We start from the raw sequence: 22,002 nt of genomic DNA, 5'->3' as shown, positions 1-22,002 counted from the left end.
CCAGGCCAACGGGGCGGATGGATAATATACGAGCAGTCGGAAATCAACGGGTGGGGGGGAACAAACACGGCTGCCGGGGGAATTAAAACCAACAAGACAACAGAAATTAATTTAAAAATCCTCGAGTGAAGTGAAGGAGCACCAAATCGCTTAATTATATTAGCAAACATTAAGTTTAAAGCTTAAGTGGGTGGCAGCAGATTTGTTCGCTGGGGCTCAAAGTCAAGCTTCCGCCTGTTTCATTCGCTTTCATGGCGAATTGACAAAAGAAAATTGTTGCTATAACAATGACAGAGCACCCAATCCCCCCTCGCTCCTGCTTAAAGGACGCGCCTTTGGGCCTATTGTCTCGCTTTTATTCGTCACAATCCAAGCGCAACAATGCGACATTTTAGGCATTTATGGTGTTCCAAAGTTGTTGCCAAAGCCCGATGATATAGACGTTGTACCCCCACATCCCTCTCACCATTCCATGGTAATTGAAGTTGTTTTTGCCGTGGGAAAGCTACAAGGTCCTGGCCATCGGGCCGATATCAATCATATTTATGCAGTTACGAGTACGACAGGACAGGCACCTTTTCTCCCCCCCTGCACAACCCACAAGCCAGCTTGCGTGATTTATGCGTCCCATTCCTGGAAAATCCTGTGAATCCCCCCCTGTCCCAATCTCTGTGGTAGTCTCCTGCTTATTTTATTTCTTTTCTTGCCAAGCTGATAACCAAATTTTGAACAACATAAAAGTTGATTTTGTCAGTTGACAAACAATGCGCATAATGCATGAGCAAAAGGCCCCCAAGCCCCCAATCCCCCAATACATGATACCAATCTCGACCTCGGGCCACACCTACTGGCCAAAATTTGAATGCTGGCACGAACATGTCGGGGAATAATGGACAGCTTACATGCGCATTAAGCTGCTTTCAATAACGTTGGCCCAAGTACAAGTTTGATTGGAAAACTCTCGATGGCGATGGCGATGGCGATGGCGATTGCGATTGCGATGGTCAAATGCTGGCCAGAAACGGGAGCAGCAGCCATTGTCCATCAATTTGTTGTTATCATATTTTGGCCATTTTTGTTGCTCTTCACGATCCTTGGCAATTCAATTTGCAGGCGCAGGACAATGGAATGCCATTCAAAAAAGGCAAGCAATTGGGCATTGTGTATTCACGAGTCCTTTAAGAGGGCATGCATTGTCATTTAAATTGTCATTAATTTTACTAATAACATTTTATATATGTTATTAAGTTGCTCAAATACTTTGTAGCAATTATTTTCCACTCGTCTAGACTGTGGTTCGCAAATAAATCTTTTCTTTGGACCGAATGGAATCATTTTCTGTATCATAACTTTCTTGGCCGACTTAATCTGACTTTCTCTGCTAGTTTTTAGCTGAAATTCGGTTTACTTGTGAGGTTTTGGCATATGTATACTATATAGTATGGCCTGCATATTTATGTGCTATATGTTGGTCACGCTCAGCACTCCACACAGGTTAAAACTTTATAACTGACAAAAGCAAGCGCCAGACAAATGGCCAACTTTTTGTTTTACCTCCATTTCATTTTTTTTCCTTTGTCCTCGATTTTGGCCTGGGGGCTGAGGGGGGGCCAAAAGGACTAAAGGACCAACTCGAAGACAGTTTAATGGGCTTTGACAACAAAAACATAAAAATTTAAATGACATAGACGAGCTACGACAGCGTCGCTAGAAGGAGATAAACACATATAATATTTATTTATTTTTCCTCGATTGTGTTTGTTTGTGTTGCAGAATTGTGCTTTGGTAATTTGTAAATCTGAATGTGGAATGTGGGAGATTGCTCATTTTAGCAGGCATATTTCGGAGCAGGCAAATGGTTGTCCATTAAAGAGCATTTGTTTTTCGAGATGTTTTTGCGGCGAACTTATTATTTTTGGTTTTCCAAATAAAAATACCTTAAAAAAAAGTGTCATAATATACATTAAATAGATACAAATATATTTTGCATAGCACCTACTTGCATTTTATCGAAAAGATACAGTATCGAGATCTTTAAATTAGCAATAATTAAGGTAGTTTAAAAGTAATGGCAAATATCCTGTGAATATCCTATCCTATAGAATATCCTATGGAATCACTTCCAGACCGTTTAAGCCATTATCGTAAAGCAGCTTCCGCATAAACGAGTCGCGAGTTCTGCTGCGTCCTTGGCTGTCTGCCTGCCAGTCTGTTGCTTACCATTTTTTTGATAGAGCCTGTCTGTCAGTCGTCCTTTTGCTGAAACACCCGTCCTGACACCGCCCCCGCCCCTCTGCCCGCTCCTCCGTTGCCTTTGTCCTTTTCATTTTCTCTGTTTGTCTAGGCAGCCATTTTGAGCGTTGTTTTTGTTTCTGGCGTTGCTACCGCATTTCTAATTGAATTGCTTGCTACGTAAAGGTTGCCATTGCCATTGCCGGTGCCGGTGCTCCTGACACGAACAGGCTGCCACCAGGATCTCCAGGACCTGCTGCACGGCACACAGCCATAAAGGCAGCAACATACATACACAACGGGGCACACAGCGACACCCGCTCACGGCCATAATCGAATTAGATAAGTTAATAACTTGATAAAAAGTTACAGCGTGCTGGTGCTATTTGGCTGCCTGAATTTGCCTTTGTTGGGCGATGGTTTGTCATTCATTGTTTGCCAGTTGTCACTGTCAATAAACGGTACGAAATGAAGTTGCCAAACAAAATTTGTTTCACAAAAAATCGGACGAAACAAACATTGAATTTGCAAGTTTTCACGTTGCCGACGGGTTTGTCCAGACGGATTTGGGATGTGGGCAGTCTGAGGGCTTAAATAAATATACGTAATATTAATATAACTTCTAAAAAGGTATATTTTTGGTAAATATAAAGAAATCTGTTACAAGGGATTAGGTTACCCCTTGTAAATAAAAGAGTCAAATTTTATATAAAAACCTTTTGGGCTTTAAAACATCAACAGGGAAATAATCATCATGCAACAAACCAAGAACCAACAAACAAACAAACAAGGATAAGGGAAAATGGTGGCGGGAATTATTCCCTGAGTTATTAGCCTCGTTATGGCAGGGGCGTGGCATAATTTACGAGCCATCACCCTCAATTCGGCAGGACCACAATGTCCTTATCGATTTTGTTGCCGAATTTATGCATGATGGTATCCATACATATGGCTTTAAGCGACGTGATGAGGCTGGCCAAAAACTTCAGACAACCGCCGAGTGTTGGCCGCTTTAAGCCAAAAGCCCTTGATCAGGTTGTGGACAGGAAACGGGCAACTGCCACTAGACTGACACTAATCAGTTCAAAGCACATTGACCCAATTTTCCACAGTGGGGGGGAAGAACCACGACAACGCTTTGAGCCCATCAAATGTAAACACAACGGCTGAAAGGGGAGACACGGCTATGTAGATGGCCGTGGGCCAACGGTGCGTATGCGTATGCAGGCCACAAAAGCCGTCAAGGCGAACCACTCGGCCATATGGACTGGACTGGACCATGGCCACGTTTGTATTGACAGCTCTCCAGCGCTCCAGCTCACCAGTTGTCCGACCCGGTGCATTTTAATGAGTTTATTATGCCCATAATAGCTAGCCGGCGAAGGGCAGCAGAAGCGGTGGAGCCAAAGGAGCGAGCAAAGCAAACATATTTAGCCGGTTGGGCGATAAATTATACAGCAAGGAACCAGCTCCACTGGGCAGCTCAAACTGGGGCACATAATAATAATGATGTGTGCATAGGTGGACTCCGCCCGCGGGAACTCCACAGCTAAGTTTCCCTAAGTCCCTATTGGGGTTACAGTAGAAGAAAAAAGTTGGCTAATAAGCTGATTTAAATGGGAATTAGCTTTTATTGCTATCTGACTTGCTCACTACCGAATCCTTTGATGTTATGTGTTATGTGCTGTTGTTTTAACTACATTTTTTTAAGTGTATTTTCCTGGTCAAAGTCCAGCCGGTAGCTCCTGGCAAAACAATAAGCTCAGCTGCCCTGTCTGACTGCCAAAGCTCCTGGGCGGTTCCTGAGCTCATTAAAGTCACGTCGTCAACAAGCAAAGCTCATTTAAAGGTGTTGCTAGTATTCAATTCCTGAAATATTCATAAAAGTGCTAGAAATGATTATTATTAAATTCAGCAGAATTAAACACGAACACATTGCGAATGGCCGTGAATCGCAGTTTGCTGGCCAGACAAAAGTAATATTTATGTATTGTACATAAAAATGGCTGTGAAGTGCGTGGGTGAAAGTAGGCCAAGTTTTTAATAAACACCCGACACGCAAAAGTTTTTTGGCACGCACTCACACACACATTCATCGCAACTAACACACTTACAAAGGAATATTTATATGATTACTCTGACGAACAAGTTTAGAGAGCAACAAAAGAACTTGGCGAAAAATAGAGTGGCAATTTGGGGGCAGTGGGTGTAACCTGCACATGTGCCCTAAATACACAGAACCAAAAGTATTGTAGATTTTGTTTAAGGATAAAAAGTATAAACATTAGGCAATTGTATGACAAAAAGCTGGTTAAATTATGTTGGGTTTCTACTCTATATAGATCTTAAGCTAATTTTCCATGCTACTTATTGCTGTTGGTTAAAAGTGGCCACGTCGCGCTGCCTTATTAAATTAGTTAGCGCACTCAACTCGAGCTCGAAAGCAGCTGAAACGGAAGTCGAGCATATACAAGTTTTTCAATTTCCTGTGGCAAGAGTGTGAGTGAGTGTGTGTGTGTGTGAGCTCGTTTGAGTAACGTGTACCACACCGTTTTTAGTGGCATTTACCAACCAGAGGAGAACTTAACATGGGGCCAAGCCCCTGCGATAACCGCTGTTCTTGCCGCCAGGTCAACTAGTCGGGCTAATCCTGTCCCGCTTTTGGCTTAGCTAAATAAAAAAAAAAAAAAAGAAAGGAAAATAAAAGCAGGAAACCCCAAGCTGCCATTTTGCTAATATACCAACTGAAATGCTGACCAGCTCACCTGGGCTCAGCCCCTCCATTTTCGGGCAGCACAAGCACAAGCGTACACATATTTTATCTCATTTATTTCTGGTAATTTACTTTGATTCATCGATTTTGTAATATATATACGTGATATGCACGAAAGGAGAGCTGAGGAAACACGCTTTTATTACACTAACTGTGGGTAGTATGGCGTTTTTACGATGTTTGTTATTCGCTGGGGAGAGTCGTGTTTACACCAAAATGGTCTTAAAGTTTCCGAGCTGGCAAACGAGGTTGTAAAAGTTTTTAAGTTTAAACTCCTTGAAATGGGCTAAATTAAAGGGCAAAGGACTCTTGTTCAACAACTTCAGAGTTAAAGAATTAAATGAATATATATCAGATATAGCCACTTTTGAATGTTTTCATTTTTGGTGCTTTATTTAGGGTATTAAAAACACATCCTCAATTGCCTTCAGTCTCTATAATATATCAATTGGTTGTTGTTTTTCGTTTGGCCTGGGCAATGCATCAAAATGTTTCAATCCTCCAGTTGTTGTGTGTGTGTGTATCTCATGTGTCGAAATCTGATTGAGTTATTGAGCGAAAATTCCCTTTAGCTTCCAGATATTTTCGTTGCTCGCAATTGTGCACATCCCAATCGTAATAATAATCGTATCTTTTTATGCGGCAGATAGAAGTTCGGAGTCCATAAAAAGCCAGCAGTGGATTAGGTTATATTCGAAGGTCTGTGAAAGGCTTTAACGCGATTTGTGCACATTAATCATACGCCATGATGCACAGTATTGAAACCAATAACAGGGACTTATACAAACATTATTCCTAGGGCATGTTGGGCATTTTGGGAAAAAAACTTATGACGTTCATTTTGGCAAAAGTGTGACAGACAACGAAATCGAATTTCATTAAATTAGCAGAGAGCAGACTTGAACAAGGACACGACTCTGGATGCTTGAATCAACGGGCGCCATTAACAAAAGCAAATACGAAGAACTTTGGTAAAGGTAAAAAACAATCGATTGAGCTGGCATGGACAACATCTTTCCCAGAGGGCGATTCATTGACAATTTGCCAGGCAGGACGACTCTCAAGTTTTTGGCACCTGATTGGGGAGTTTGGGATGGACGTGTGTGGGTGGACCCTATGTCTGTCGCTTTATTGTTTGCAATTTGTTTCTAGCTGCCCACAAACAAAACTTTATTTTTATGGCTAAGCCTGAGGCAACGACGACACGCCCAAAAGGCTAAAAATAAACGAAACGTGCCGCTCTATTTATAGCCAACAGCATATAGCGACTATAACACTTGGTGGCAGCAACTAATACCGATTGCCATAACCGAGAAATCGTGGATGAATGCCATTGACATTTAAGCTGCCACAAAATTGGTTTTCTGCGGCAGCAACTCCTTGGCTTCTGCCACACCTCATCCATGCTTCTTTTTTGGCCTGGTCATGTGTGCTTCTTTTATTTTCTCTGTGTGGCTTATCGAGCGCATTTACATAACGAAAAATGAAATTTTCAAATTATAACAAATTGAATTTCCCCAAAGCGTAGCAAACAGAGAAACGAAATGGAAATGGTAGAAAAAGCCGGCTAAAGAGGATAACCAACAATCGTAGAGCTCTAAATATTGACATATGCCATAGGCCTGCAAAGGAAAAAAAAAAGTAAAACAGGTGAATTGGAAAATGTCTAAGGGGATTTACCAGATGATTTGATTGACCATAGTTTAGCAAATTAAATTGACCGGGCAAAGTTACCTTTATTTTATAAAATATTTTAATTTGTTATAAATGAAAGCAGCCTGCTCCTTGCTACAAATAAAGTGGCCCCATTCGAAAACTAAGGTGCTGCAATTTCAATCTGTGCTCCAGTTCAATGAATCTTCAAGCGCTCGCTGTCTGCAACTGCGAACCAGTTCCAATCGGATGCACTCCGCATACTTGTATCCTTGTAGTCCAATCAGTCACCCGCCTACGTGTTCGATTCGACGAATTCAACATTTTGTGGCGCCGCCTTGGCATCGCATTTGCGGCACATTGTGTTGTCTTTTGATCGGCGGGCTCCATTTCTTAGCCGTCTGTTCGACAGGCGCAACTTCAACTGGGCGAGTCGAGTCCTTGTTTGCCTTCTTTTTTTGTTGTATTTATGCGTTGATGTTTTACGTGCCCGAAATGCCAATATCCTGGCCATCCTGGCCATCCGAAAGGTATGTGCGAATACTGACGATCCGTATGTGCGACGATTGTACGTGCAAAGTTTATATTGTGTAAATGCTGGCTGGTAAAGTAAAAATGCTAAAGTGAGAGGCAACTTGGTTAGATGTTGCCAAAAATGTATGTATGACCCTGGAAAAAGGGGTTAGCATGCCAAATGAATTTATGTGGTTTCTGCCGGGCTTCTACCATTTCGACTCGGGTTACATTCATATTTGGTATTCGAATCCATTCGTCAAATGCAGAAAGTGAATTTAGCGCTTTTTGTGGATTTCCTTTTTTTTTTTTTTGGTTCTCCGGTTTCTCTGCCGGTTTTCACTGTTATTAAAGCGTGGCAAAATATTGACGCAACCATTAACAAAAGCTTTTAGTGCAAATACAGCTAGCAGTGGCACATGGCCATCGGCGATGCCATCGTGCAGTCGTCCAGTGAAAGTGCAGCGAGAGTCCAGTTAAAAGGGCGGTCGACACTTTGACAGTCCTGTCGTTTTGTAGCCCCGCTTTGTATGCCGCGCTGCGTTGCACATTTCCATTTGCATTGTCCTGCCTCATATCCCCCCTCTCCATCCAGTGCCAAGTGAGCTGGTCAACGGGCTATGTATTTTTGCTGCCCTGCAGGTCCGCTGTCCTGCTGAGCACTTTCAGCCGTTCCAAATTCGCTTCGGCATGTGCAATTGCCTGGGACAACGGCCACATCCCGAGCTGCAGCAGCCACATCGAAGCATGCAACAGCAACATACATTGTTGTCCTGCATTTGTGTTCTGTGTCATGCCGGCTCTGCCTGTGGCATTGATTTGACTTTTCAGTTGCCAATGGAAAACGTTTCTCGCCAAGGACAAAACGCCAGCTTTAAATCCGAACTCTGACAGTATTGTGATGGGGTATAGGAAAAGGATATTCAGCACAGCTCAGCTCAGCTTGCCCATAAATATTCACAGCAGATGCTTGATTTGATTTGCGAAAGGAAATTAATAACACTGACTTATTTTGATCATCGGGCTTCTCTAAGTCCTTGAGCCAATTTCCTTCAATTATGTAATTAAAAGTTTTAAGATGCAACTTAAATTTGATTTAAAGAGAAAACTGCATAAAATAAATTCCACATTTGATTTTGTGGCCCCCGGGGTAAAGAAAAATCAAATAAATATATTGGTGCTTGAATAATTCAATTACAATTTGATTAAGATTGCATTACGCATTTATAATTGAAAATAAACAATATTTTTCATATACTATATACTACATAAAGCTTTATAGTGGAAATTTTCGCAGAAAACAAACAGGCAACTTAATTATTTATAGTTTTAAAGTCTAAATCATAATGGATATGAAATCCATTTGCAGATTGAATTTCCATTTCTTTTCATTCCATTTGCGCTCAGATTGGATTTTGAAAATGGGAATGAATTAATTTCAAGAATATTTGAAATATTAAAGTTTTCCCCAATTGCTTTAAATGTAGAAGAGAAATGTAGAAATGAAGAGTGCATTTGAATTATTCGCCGCTTTGAATTCCACCAAATTCCAACCTCGACAATCATCCAATCCCATTCCGTCAACCTTTCCGCTGCAAAGGCAATCAAACATGGATTTTGGCTGCCCTTCGAGGAGCACCCTCAATCTGAAACAGGCAAACACAATTAATGGGATAAAAAACGAACTCGAACTGAGAGTCGCGCACTCTAATTTACTTTATTTTTGGACACGAATGGCGGACCAAGTTAAGTGCGTGGCCTCAGCAAAACGGAAACGGATACTCATGCAACCGAAAGCGGAAATGTTACGCCGACGACAGCGAATAAGACGGGGTGTATGTGTGTGTGTGCAAGTAGGGACGCTGGGCAAAAAAGGACGAAAATAAGAGGCACCCAGAACGGATCCACAGACACACAGGGTCGAGTCGTGTCGAGCAACGCATTTCTAGCATTAAATTTATGTACATGTCATTGGGGGCGTATACGTAACGTGCCCGACGGGTATCACGGTATTTTTGGCCCTTCCGTCCATAAAGTGTTGCGAATTCCTTACCTGAACAGTGCCTTTGTCGGCGCCATTTGATGGCCGGGCTTAAAAAAATATTAGCTGCCGCACCGCGCCTTTAATCCACACAAATTAAGCCCTAAATTAGAAAGCCATCACTTGAAGTAATTGCCGGGCCGATTTTTATGCTTTATATCCTGGTTTTTATCTTTGCAGTCGCAGCATTAGCGGACGTGCTCCGCATGCCAACATGATGTAGTAGACTCGCTAGTCTCCAGCAAGGACAACTCAACTCAATACACTGACTGGTGCTCTGATGATGCCCCATTTCTCGTGCCATCGAATTGTTTGCGCCAACGGTAGGTGTTTAAAATTTCATTTTTACTATACGGATTTTTATTTCGCATTTAATGGGCTTCCTAGGTCTTTTTCTTCTGTTTTTTTTTTTCTGAGCGTGGCAACAAACCCTGAAACAGTAAAGTTGTTTGGCTGCCCACATGAAACTTTAATTTATTTTTGCATAATTTTCAAGGTGTGTGTGTGGGAAAATGTTCATTAAACACCCGCAGGAATGTGTCTCTCTGCTGCGCCGAAATGTTTTTGTTTTAAATTGAGGTAGCCGCCGCATGGGTGCGATGGTCCCCGGGCTTCGATGTCCTTGTCCCTGTTGGGACACGAGTGGGCTGCCGGTCCGGGTGACAGTGACACCAATTATGCATAATTTTGTTGGCAGTCACGGGACGAAAACAACCATAACGAATGCCAACTTTATTAATCATGCATAACGCTAGTCTATGAGGATAATAAACAGCGGAGTTATCGTTATTATAATGATTGCTGGTAATGGACAGGAAAATGAGGTGGTCCGGTGGAATTATCTCATTAGTAGGGGTGAATTTAAAGATTATTGTTGGAAAAACTATGCTGATTTGAAGGATTTCATAATTGAACCATATATATTAATTATGTAATAACTTTGACTTATCAAATAGGGGAATATAGTTATAGATATAGCTATAGTTCTCTTTGGTTTATGTACACATTTGATGATTCTATCTTGAAATGTTTTCCTTTGGCCTTTTCTACTTTTTCGACCTGCGTCATTAAAACAACACCCAACTTCGTTAGCTCGCTCCACGGGTCTTAGTTGTGTTTATTATTATATCCAAATGCCACGCCCACAAACAGACCATAACATGCACCGCAAGGACACCCCCGTGTGGCACATCATCCCTCATTCCGCCAGGAGTGATAATATTTAGCCTCGGTCCGACCGCAGTTTTAATGCCTTTTTCATTGTCTTTTCATCGTCATCGCCATGGTCGAGGCCCATGTCGCTGGTCACGCCCCTGGTGGTTGGGCACATTGGGTCCTCGATCCTGGATCCCTTTGCATTCATGTAGCTGGAGGTTTCAGGCGGACCGAGACTGAGTGGCTCTGGCAAATTGACGTCATGTCATCAATCAATCTTGCTGCAGAGCTGCGAGCCGCACGCCAACGCATCATCACGCTTTTCCTTTTCCCATCCTGACAGTCTGTGAATTTTTTTTGTTTTTTTTTTTGCATTTTCCCGCCGCACTTCTCTTAAATCCAAGTTTGTCCGAGCAATTTCAATTTACTACGGAATACTGTTTTTCGCTCGGACAATTTTCATTATGCATTGCGATGGCTTTTAACTGCAGGCCGTTGGAGCGCGGCTTGATTTATGTTTTTTTAATGAGCCCCCCTGACGGTTTAGCTATTGTCTGTCCAAGCGTGAAGCCCTCGCAAATTTCAGACCTTCGAGTGGTCGCTTTGAGCGTGTTTGCGGGGCAAAGGGTTCAAGGCCATAGCATTGACCTTTGCCACAATAAATATTCAAAGGACGTACTGTTGAATGGGAAACAAAGTAAGAAATAGGCAACGAAATGCGTCGGGTGCTGTTAAATTTTAATTGCGTCGCAGGACAGGGCCACCATGGCGTATACGTTATGCATGTGACCAGGAGAAGTTGTCGCCTGCTAATTTCCCATTTAACATGGCTCCCTTTTTCAGTGCGTGCGAATGTGTGTGTGTGTGTTCGTTGCGCTGTTTTATTGCTCGGTTATTTTAATTAAAAACTTTGCTCAGCTGACAGTAGCAATTGCCCCAAACCGCCCATCCTTAACCCATTTTGCCCGCCTACTCAGCAACTTGCCACCGCTTTCTTGGGCCGAAGTTTCCTGCGCATTTTGGCTGCCTCGAGCAGCGTGCGGCATCCAGACAACAAAGCTGTCGCTACAAGAGCCACTTTTGTGCGAGTATCTTCCTTTGTCTTGGCCACCATCCCACCCACACATCCAGTCATCCGACGTTTTAGCGACTTTTGCTATTTTTACGCTGCTAAGCCGCCATTAAAGCCATATGCAAAATATGGCCACGTTAAGAGCGTTAGGATGTGAGGCGCAATCTTGTGCCTTCTTCTCTTTTTTTTTGGGTTTTATTTGTTCACTCCTCTTATGTCACCTTGTTGATGATGTTGGCGACATTCGGAAAAACAAAAGCGCAAAGCGGCGGTCCTAATCCCGCTTAACGTTCTGTTGACATCGCCGTGCCAACCGAATGCCACCAGGCATTTCGTCACATAAAAAAACATGGCCAATATATATATGTGGAAAACAGAATAATGAAAAATGTATATGAGGGCCGAACAACACAACAAAACTGAAGGGTCCTTAACGAAAATAAATCATAAAAAACGAATGGGGAATGAAATACAGATTACTTGGGCACGAACCAAGCCCCTCTTTAAGCCGCCAATCGGCTAATGGTTTGTCACAGAAATGTTAAAGGATATTTTACCAAGGGAATTACTGCCTCCTCCAATTGAGTTCAGTTAGTTTTAAGCAATTAACTTAAACGTTAGCTAGCCAAAACATAGTGATACTTAAAATGCTGCTTGAATAATTGCATTTCAACGTTGGTTAGGTAAAATAAAATAACTTGGCTTTAAGCAAACATAGTGCGAAATTAGTTTCCCATTTAAGTCCTGACCTGACCTTAGCAAAAATCCCACATAGTTTGCGAAAATTCCGCACTGTACCGTACCACTGGCAGCAACACGTTTTAATTACCAAGCATTTAAGCAAACAAAAGCCTGAATGTGCAGTACAAAAATACATTTTCATTGCTCCGCAACGCGGTGTGTGCATTGCGCATACGCCGCGTACGCCGGCCAAGTTCGTAAATAAGCTGCGGCGCCCTTAATTGCAGACTTTGTACTTTGAACGGGGCAAACGGGGAATGGGTTAATACAAAACGCAATGAAAGCAAACAATAAACCCGGTCGGCATAAAGGCCAATGGAGAAAAAATCCAGAACAGTACAGAACAGAACGAAGCAGAAGCTGAAAAGCAATCTTTATGATGGTCCTTTGCTAACCCAGTAAAAATGAACTTAAAGCCGAGCTCAACGAGTTGGAAACATTGAACGTCTGGCAGAACCATAACCCATCTTCGCCCCACTCCCCCGCAGTCTGTCATGCCCCCCAAGAAGCCCCAACCCCGAATCCCCTTTTGCCCCCAGGAGATGTTGTGCATTGAGCCGTTTTGGATTTTCTTGTAATTTGCAACAATGTTGAGCTGTGGAAGCTGCTGGTGCTACTGCAACATCTTCGTTCCTTTGCCTCCACTTTTGTTGTTCGCTATTTGACATGTCAACGCCAAACAAAGCGCTGCTAGACCCATACACACATTTATTTTGGGGGGATCTCCAACCATTAGCACTCCCCATGGCGTTGATTGGCGTCAAAAAACGCATCAAACAAAGGCAAGGTGACTTTCAAGTTCAGCGCACATGGTCAAGAGGTGGGGTGGAAATTGAAAGGGGTGAGATATTTTGGAGGTACTAAACGCTAAAAGGCCAATTAGTATAACAAAATAATTAAAGCAAACTGAAAACCAATTTTAAAGAAGCTTTAAAATAGTTTGAAAACCAACTCTTAAATGAATAAGAAAGCAAGTCTTTTCTAAAAATGAGAAATCGATGAATTCGGGAAAGGATTTCATAGTTACTGCTTTACAAACTTCTTCATGTAATAATTTTAAGACTTGTACAATATTCTTAACAAAATTTTAAAATAATGTCTATATTTACTCATTAAGTCTTATGCTCTTTATCCAAAACTTTTAAAAGTTGCATGGCCAGTGCCTCACAGAATTTAGCCAATATTATGCATTAATTAGCAGCATAAAGAGTTTATCGAAAGTTTGTACTTAGTTTTGGGGCCACAACCAGTACGAACAAGTGCAGGCGTAATTTCCCCATCGATTTTGAATGAGCCGAGCATGCTTGGAATTGGTAATTAAAGGCGGCCAAAGCATCTGTGGCAGGGGAGTTCAAGCGGCAGGCACTTTCAAATTGTTGCAATATCAAAGGCGACAATTAAACGTTGACTCGGCATGTGTGTCGCTACAGCCACTTCGTGGTTTTGGCCACACTTCACAATTAGCCGAAATAGGACACACATAGCACGCACACACACGCAAATATACAAGGCACATTAATTATGCATGCGTATGTGTGTGACGCGCCTCCAATTTCCAGGGCCACACATTCCTCATTGGCGAAAACATTTTTGCGCCACCGCAAATATAGTCAATGGATGGATCCAGTGTCCTCTGGGAGTGGGATAACACTGAGAGAAATGGGAAGTGTTTGAGTAAGTAGAAAAGTTGTACGAAGTTCTTACGATAAAATATATTCAACTATTGCATTTGGCATCAAAATAAAAGCCTAAATTAGTATTGTTGAATTATAATCTAATTTCTTTGAGTGTACCTTGTAAGATGTCTTACTTGAGTTTTGCTCAAGACCTGCGTCTAATTAGGCAGCCTGCGTACGCCTCGCTAGGCTTATACGTAATTTGATAGTTTTAATTGGCCATTCCATGGTCCCCTTAGACTTGCGATGAAGCTGGAAGGGTAAGAAAACCTCTTACATATGGAAATTTGGATTGAAAGACGAGGCATATTTAATTAAATCCCTTTCAGTACACAAAACTTGCATTAAAGTTTCTGTGTGAGAGTGGAAAGTGCTCGAGTCTTGAGATCTTCTGTCGATTTTCCCCCTGACTGGTTAATCTTAAGGACGATTGGCATCTACAGGATTTCTCGCAACCGCCATAAGTGCAGCGTGTTTTGATGGCAAAACCTGTGTAATTTATAGCCGCAAATCCAGCAAGTTAATTGAATTTCTGTTGCATTTGCGCAAGTTGCCCATACGCCCCGTTGTTCGCAGGATTGCGTGTAACGCTTGTGTTTTCCCTCTGTTCTCCGTTTTTCGCCTTAACAAATGAAGCAATTTAACAGACAGCTGCACAAGGCAGGTGACCCTTCTTGGGCGCATTTATCAAAGGGAACTCCTTCTACGGCCTTTCAGTTCGTTCAGTTCGGCACTTTTGCATGCTCGATGCCCATTACTCATGGCCCCTTTTGCCCATTGTCCTGGCCAGTTAGTCCTGCTGCTGTAGTTGCTGTTCCTCACCAGACATCTTATACACACACATACACACAGAAGGATCTCTGGTTTATTGCATTTGACAGAGAAATAGCGCTCGAGTCCTTGCTTTTCGGCCCGGCAACATGCTGACTACAAATTGCCAAAGCAAACAATGATCGAGGGTGGGGGGCAGGGAAAGTGCGGATTGCGATGCATATGCTGCACTTTTGTGATTTATGGTGATGACGATGGTGCTGATGATGATGCCAATACTGATGAAGCGGAAAAACGAGAAATCCCTGTGGGCGGACACACAATCCCTCGATTTCTGGTCTCTGTGGTGGATGCAATTTTTTTTGCATCACGTTTAATGCAATTCATGCTTATCGCATCACCTTTCATCGCTTTATTACGGAGAGTACAACAATAGTTTTCTATCTTTTCAGAAACAGCAATCAATTACAAACAGCTACTTAGTAACAGTTGTACTTTAAAGTTGCAAGTTGTGCTTAGCAATTATTATTTTTAAGAATATTTTTTTCTAAATTTATTATCCATACCTCTCATTACGAATGGCATGTGGTTTCTAAAGAAACATTTTAATTATGTTTATTTTTTGAACAATATGGTTGCTAATGGCCATGGTTCCTGCTGTTAAAGCCATAATTATTACCATTATTGGTTGCTATTAACCTGGCTGGTTGCCACAGTTGCCGATGGCAATTAAATTATATTTGGCCACAATTGCAGCATTGTTAAGGCCGTTTCGCTCCCTGAATTTCGGTGTCAGCCCGTGCGTAAAATAATTTATGTTGTGCCACGCCCACGCACACACACAACTAAGCAAGACATTTGAATGCCACACATTTGTTTGGCTCAGTTTTTAGCCCAAGCCATGGCAATTTTTGCTTTTTGAGATGTCGAATCTGGAATATCTGCCGCAATGTAAACGACTTTTTTCTCTGGACTTTTTTTCATGTCGGTTTAGTGGCTTTTCCTTCGTTCCTTTCTTTTTCCTGCAGATATTTAAAGCCACATATCATGTGCGGGCCAGGAGTGAAAAATAAATTTTATGCCAGAGCATGCGTTGCCGTTTGTTGTTGAGCAGCTGCTTTGTCATTTTCACGTACAACCGTGCACCCTAAAATCCCCATATTCGGCGCCCCAAAAACATCCTGAACTTCACCCCCATTTTCAATTTTTTTTTTTTTTTTTTTAGCGGTATGCGCAACACATTCATCTGCCAGTTGCCTGGAAAAAACTTGGCTTTCGCGAAAGAAAAAAATGACATAAAGCGACATAATAATTTTGCCTTTGAAATTGCCTTACAATTGGTTTTTTTTGCGGGTGTGCGCGAATTCCTTTCGTTTTTTGGGGAACTCTGCGTTTTTTACACAGCTTATTTATAGCTGTGGCTTTTGTGATATAAGGTATATGATGAAACATTAAAATTTCAAACACCCTGCATTTAAATTTATTTCCTGCTCAAGGATACCCTATATTAGGGATTAATTTATTATTCATCTTCGCTTCAGACAATTACAATCTTTCAAGCTTTGGTTAGCGTATTTAAAATTCTTATTGCTAAAATCCACGAGGGTGTTTTTCAATTTTCCGCCTTCTATTTGGTTTTCGCAACTTTTTGTGTGCAACTTGCTACCGCAGGATTGTTTGCACAGGTGGGTGGCTGGCTCACGAAATGTTTTCAAATTATGCATGGCAACCAAATCAGCTCACAAAATGTGTCTAAAATGGACTAGACCCTTGTCTCAGTTCATTTTGGGGCACAAAAAACGATAATTACTGCGAGTTGATGGAGAGCGCTGTGTTGTGACAACTCTTCAGAGCATTCGGGAAGTCACATTAGTGCAATCCACATTTAATTTAGTTTTTTACCCCCGCGAACGAAGAAAACTTTTGTCGAACAAGGGTTGCTGACGGCAAACGAAAACCCACGCAGGCACCACTTCTTCTCACTCGGTCCACATGTCGTATGCGCAATCATTAATAAAAACTAAATAGATTGAAATGGCATGTGGCCTTCCTTTATGGCTTACATTAGTGCACTGAAAAAATATATGGTTAAATGACGATTAATTACGTTTTTTATATTCTATATAAGGAAGGGTTCTATTGAAACAGAGAGCTCTTCAAGATGGCATAACAAACATTTTAGTGAGAAATACAGAACTTTTCGTATTTGCTGTGCTTTGAGCCACCTAGTAACTCACACATGGCACAATGACTCGGCCAGTGACTAATTAATCTTAATTAAAGCCAAGTTGGCTGCGTATTTATGGCCCCTTTCCTTCACACACATGCATGTGGCTATATCTATCTATGTATATATCTATAGGTGGTGGTGGGCAGCTGTTGCTGTTGTGGCTCCGCTTTCATTTCATTTAATTGCAATACATTTGTCAGTCGCTTAATGGCAAATTTACGTGCACCATATAAATCAACTTTTGTGTGTTGGTTGATTTATTTTTAGCGTTTTTGGGCAAGCAAAACGAAAACCCAATAAACCCGGCCACACACACAGATACTACAATGAGATAACAAAAATGGTTTGCAAATTATTTTCAGAGTCCGCTAATTATGGCACCAGTTGTAAGCAGGATAACATGCGGAAGCTAATGCCGCCTAGAAAGAGACGGGTGTACCGCTTACAGAGAGAGACGGCACCATGCATGAATGCGCTGATTACGCCCACGAACGCAGTGGCTTACACATCGCAATATCATCGCTGTTTTGGCCATTGTTTTTGCTGGATGCGAGTTGTTTGCCAACTGTAGTTCCAGTTGCTATGACTGCTGGCCATTTAAGGCCATATCCTGGCACAGCTTGCTTTTATGGCATTTTAAAGCCACTCAGCACAGCACATAATACCTTTCATTGTCCCCGAGAGTACTCGACTACACTATCCGGCGTGTTGCCAGCCACGATAATGTTGAGAATTTAATCAGTTTTGTTCTTATGACGACAGTAAAAAGGTTGACAATAACCAAGTATTTTATTGTGGGCCAGCTTAACAACAGATAGTTCGTGAAATGTTATTGATCTCGTCGAAATCCTATTATGAAATTTTTGCTCGATGTGAAATTGACAAACGTTGAATGGCTTATTTTCATATTTATTCGAATTTTTGGTATTCAGTAGTTCAGTTGTAGGAATAAATACCAGATATATCTAGAAAATATTTAGCTAGAATATTAAATAATTAATTATAAGGCACAGAGCTTTGAGCTTTAAACTATTCAATAAAACAGATTTCGCAAATAATATTTTTGATTAGAAAAGCTTTACTCTGCAAGCATAAAATCCTTTAATTTTCTACGCTTTCCACCCAAGTTTAAGCTACTTCATTCTTATTGCCAAAACGAAATGGCCCAGGAGCCTTTATCCGGATACATTTCCATGGAAATTTCAACGGAAGGAAAAGACGGACAACTAAGCTCGTCACGTTTGGATGGCTGGGGGAAAAGCTGGTCCCAAAACTGTTGGTGTTCAATTTGGAATTTCATTTTCGCCAGCCGATTTGCTCATCCATAAATGAGGGCCAAAACCTGGCAAACTAATTAATTAGCTACTTTTCTGCTTGGTCCAGCGTTTATTTTCGCTCGTATAATTATTATTATTATTTTGTGCGAGGCCATATATGTGGGCTAATTTATGGACCAGGACAACTCGTCCTTGTGTTACCTTGAATGTGTGTTGCGCCCAATTATTCATGCAGATCGATTAGCTGTGAATCCAAAAACGGCTCATTAGGCTCAGCTGATTAAAGGTTAATTAGGCCAGCGATACTGGGGGCGTACTTCAAAAGAAATTTAATTAAGAGCTGTGCCTTGAAGTGAGCAAAACGACGCTTCAATCAATCGATGAATGTCTATAGAGGAGTGAACCGGAGCCTAAATGCAATCGTCCTTTTTTTCCCCCTCCTTGAATTTGGATGAGCAAATAGGAGACGGGCGGTAAGTCAACAAAACTGCTGACGAAACGAATCAAAGATAAATATAATGACTGACTGGTAAATCGGGGACATTGGGGAACTCGAATCACAGTCCCAGAATGCACTGGCTATAAAAGTGCCAAACAAGTTGGCTTAATTAATTTTTCTTTTTGTTTGGAAGAGCACTTCGTCTGGCTTTTCTACTATGTAATTGCTTTTATTCTGAAAACGAAAATGTTTACTTACATACATACACATAATTCCCGCTCAAGTCCCGGGGTCAAAATTCAATTATTGCCCAAAAATAGCTGAGTACCATTCTCCAGCGGATTGCAGAAGTTTTCCACCTTAAACAAACATCTCGTTTCGTCTTTATCCTTGCAGAGTCTCGATAAGCGAAAAACGGCGCGAGTCTGGACCAATTTATAATCGGGGTAGGCAAATCCCGGGCGCAAGTTTCCAAGTGATTAATTTCGCAAAAAACAAAAAAAAAAACGACGAGGAGTAGGAGTAACAAGTTGAGCCAATTACCAGCCAGCCAGATAAGAAAGCCAGATGACGCCATGAGTTTCCTCAGCTCCATGCAGCAATATGTAACAAGTGGCATCTCGAGTTTGGGCCTGGGCAATCGTCGCTTCTCGCTTTCCCGCCAGGAGTCGAGTGAACAGCAGTCGGGGATCGGAGGCGCCACATCTGGCGGCCTCGTTTCCGGCCAGCCGCAGCAGCTGCAGCAGCCGCAGGTGCCGTTTCCGCAGCAGCCATTGCAGCAGTCACTTCCGCAGCAACAACAGCAACAGCAGCAACAACAACAGCAGCAGCAGCAGCAACATGGCCACGCCCCCTTGCAGCAACAGGCGAGCATCGGCAGCGGACTGGGCGTCTATGGCACCCCTGCCCCGCCCACCGGAGTGGTGGCATCTTCGACGTGCGGCAGTAATTACCCCTCCGGCGGGGTGGTAATCGGCAATCCAAATGCCACCAATCCATTACTGGGTGAGTTCTGATAACAATAAGGTTTTTTATTTTTGGTAAATGTACTAATGTACTTTATTTAAATGTGGGAAAATACATTTAAAATAAATATTTGTTATTTTATTGATTTTAATCCCATTACAATTAATAGCTTACAACATATTTTAAAGAATTGCTATTTAAATCATTATAATTTCGTTGAGGCTTTAGTGTGCATATTATATTTAGTTTTTAGTTAAGTTGTTAATGGAGTTTTCCGATGTGGTTTTAACCCTCCGGACTTATCGAGAAATCGTGTACAGAAGTACGTATGAAAAGTACCCAAGATACACCTTTAACTTGGCTCTCAGTTGACTTTCACTTTTCATCAGCTGCCATAACTTGGCCCAAAAAAAAAAAACAATTTGTTTGCGTATGCGTGCCGCAAAGATGGTAAACATGGAAAAGTTTATTGAATCCGCCAGACGCCGTCGTCATCGGTTCTCAATATGAAAATTACATTACATGTCTTGCCATCCGCCAAATGCGACCAAAGTTTCCCAATCGCCGAATGTTTTTGGCCAGCAACGCCTCTCGCATATGGATCAACAAATGTGCAGACTAAACCACCGCAATGGGGTGCCAGTTGGTTCTGGTGGCTGATAGTGGTTCTTACACAAAGAACAAAAATTCTAGAAAAATGTTTTTGGGTTTTGAAATATTTGATAGCATATGTGTAGCTGGAAAATAACATTTAAAGCCAAATAAATTTGATCTAGCACAATTATTTAGATTTTGTATCTTATATACAAATACAAAACTATCTTGCTCGTGTAACACTAATTTCTCTCAGTGTATGATAGCTGGCGAAGCGAAAGCAATCAGCATGCATATGTGACTTCTTGTGCGGCTTCGTTTCCGCTTTGGCTCCGTTTGGCTATGCAAAACTTGTTTGCCAAGTTAAACGATGTACAAGGTTGTTGTTTCTATCGCAGTTGGCAAATGCAAACACATTTAAATGTCAAGACGCAGCAGTGGCATCAGCATCAGCATCAGCAGTTGAAGGAGCAGGAATGGCAGGACCACAAACCGCTGGATCCTGAACTTTCCGCCATAGCCATCACATGCCCATCGCCATTGCCATTGCCAACGACATTGACTTGCCATTTGGCTGGGATTTTGATTCACCGACGTCTGCAGCATTTGAATCAAAATTGAAATTGGCTTATCTTGTTGCACGAGCGGCGAACGAGCGGTTTTTCCTGGCCAAACAGCTGCCAACGGGGAATTGTCGTTTCCATGCTACAAAAAAAAAAAAAAAATATCCCATCAACGTGTGTAAGCGCCTTTCCCAATTCCGCAGTCCACTGCAGTCCAACTTTGACTTTACGCCTTGTGCACACTTTTAAACCAAACCGAAATTCGAGCGCATATTCGTATTCCTTTCGTTGCTTTTCTTTGCAATTTTTTAGTTGGCCCGGCTTAACCGCTACTTGGCCAGAAAAAAAGCATTCTTTTCATAGCCACATCAATGGTTAGCTATTTCCATTCGAAACCCCGCACAACAGGCACTCTCCGCCACCGTAGTCGTAGTCCTTGGCAGCCAGGAGTGGCAACCAGGACCAGCTGCAGGAGCCACAGGACCCACACAGATGCATGTCAAGGTTGCGGGCTGCGGTTGCAGTGCCGTTGCAGTTGCCACTACCGTTGCCTTCAGCACGGACCACTGCACCACACGGAACCACATCGCACCACATTGACTTTGACTGCGTTCCTTACACACCTGACTTTCCGTGAGCGTGGCCATCAGCTAGCTGTGCTCCACAGACATTTGCATGTTGCGGGAAATTATAGGATATTGAACAAATAGTTTCCAAGATCAAACTTTTCGTATGACTTTGTTCAATCTTCTTATTTCGATGTGAAGAAAGTTCACAGAAGCACTAAGGGAAAACAAACATGGGTCTATTTTCTTTATGCCTTTGCAAATAGGTAGTAAAACTGATTGTTAATGGTATATTATTTATATTTTTACATTGAAGTCAAACCAAATACAAACCATAGAGTAAATAAGTATAATAACTTTTGTTCGCCTGCTCCATATTGATTTATGTAATTCAGCACATGCTTTTACCCCTTCTAATTTTTTTCCCAAAGGTTACCCCAAAATACCAGGTGGTGCCGCGGGACCCGGCAGTCCCTCGACATCCGGCTCCGTTGGGCCAGGTGGCACGCCCCAGTCGCGTCGCCAGTCGCGTGCATTGGAATGCCTGGCTCCACCGCGCACCGGATCCTTCAGGCAACGCAATTCGCCACTGCATCAACCGGATCCGCCGCCTCGTCCGCCGCTGGCCTTCTGCAAACGCCGCCTGAGCTGGCCCGAAGTGGATCCGCGCTCCAATTCCGGGTAAGTCCAAAGTCATAGCCAGAACCGAGACCAAATCCAAGTCCGGTGCCCTTAATGCA

The 22,002-nt window shown here is 42.2% G+C and overlaps 1 protein-coding gene across 1 annotated transcript in view; it reads left to right on the top strand.

The window, feature by feature from the left end:
• LOC6611118 (BAI1-associated protein 3) overlaps positions 1-22,002 on the top strand; it is a 45,686-nt gene that overhangs the window by 8,075 nt on the left and 15,609 nt on the right. The window contains exons 3-5 of the mRNA XM_002035639.2: positions 9,393-9,535; positions 18,970-19,578; positions 21,694-21,943. Coding sequence (XP_002035675.1) covers positions 19,149-19,578; positions 21,694-21,943 — 680 coding nt within the window. The 5' untranslated portion in view covers positions 9,393-9,535; positions 18,970-19,148. The remainder of the gene's footprint in view (positions 1-9,392; positions 9,536-18,969; positions 19,579-21,693; positions 21,944-22,002) is intronic.

Source organism: Drosophila sechellia, chromosome 3L, assembly GCF_004382195.2.
Source record: "Drosophila sechellia strain sech25 chromosome 3L, ASM438219v1, whole genome shotgun sequence".
Lineage (NCBI taxonomy): Eukaryota > Metazoa > Arthropoda > Insecta > Diptera > Drosophilidae > Drosophila > Drosophila sechellia.
The sequence above is the reverse complement of the archived record's forward strand: the minus strand, read 5'-3'. Positions and strand labels throughout refer to the sequence as shown.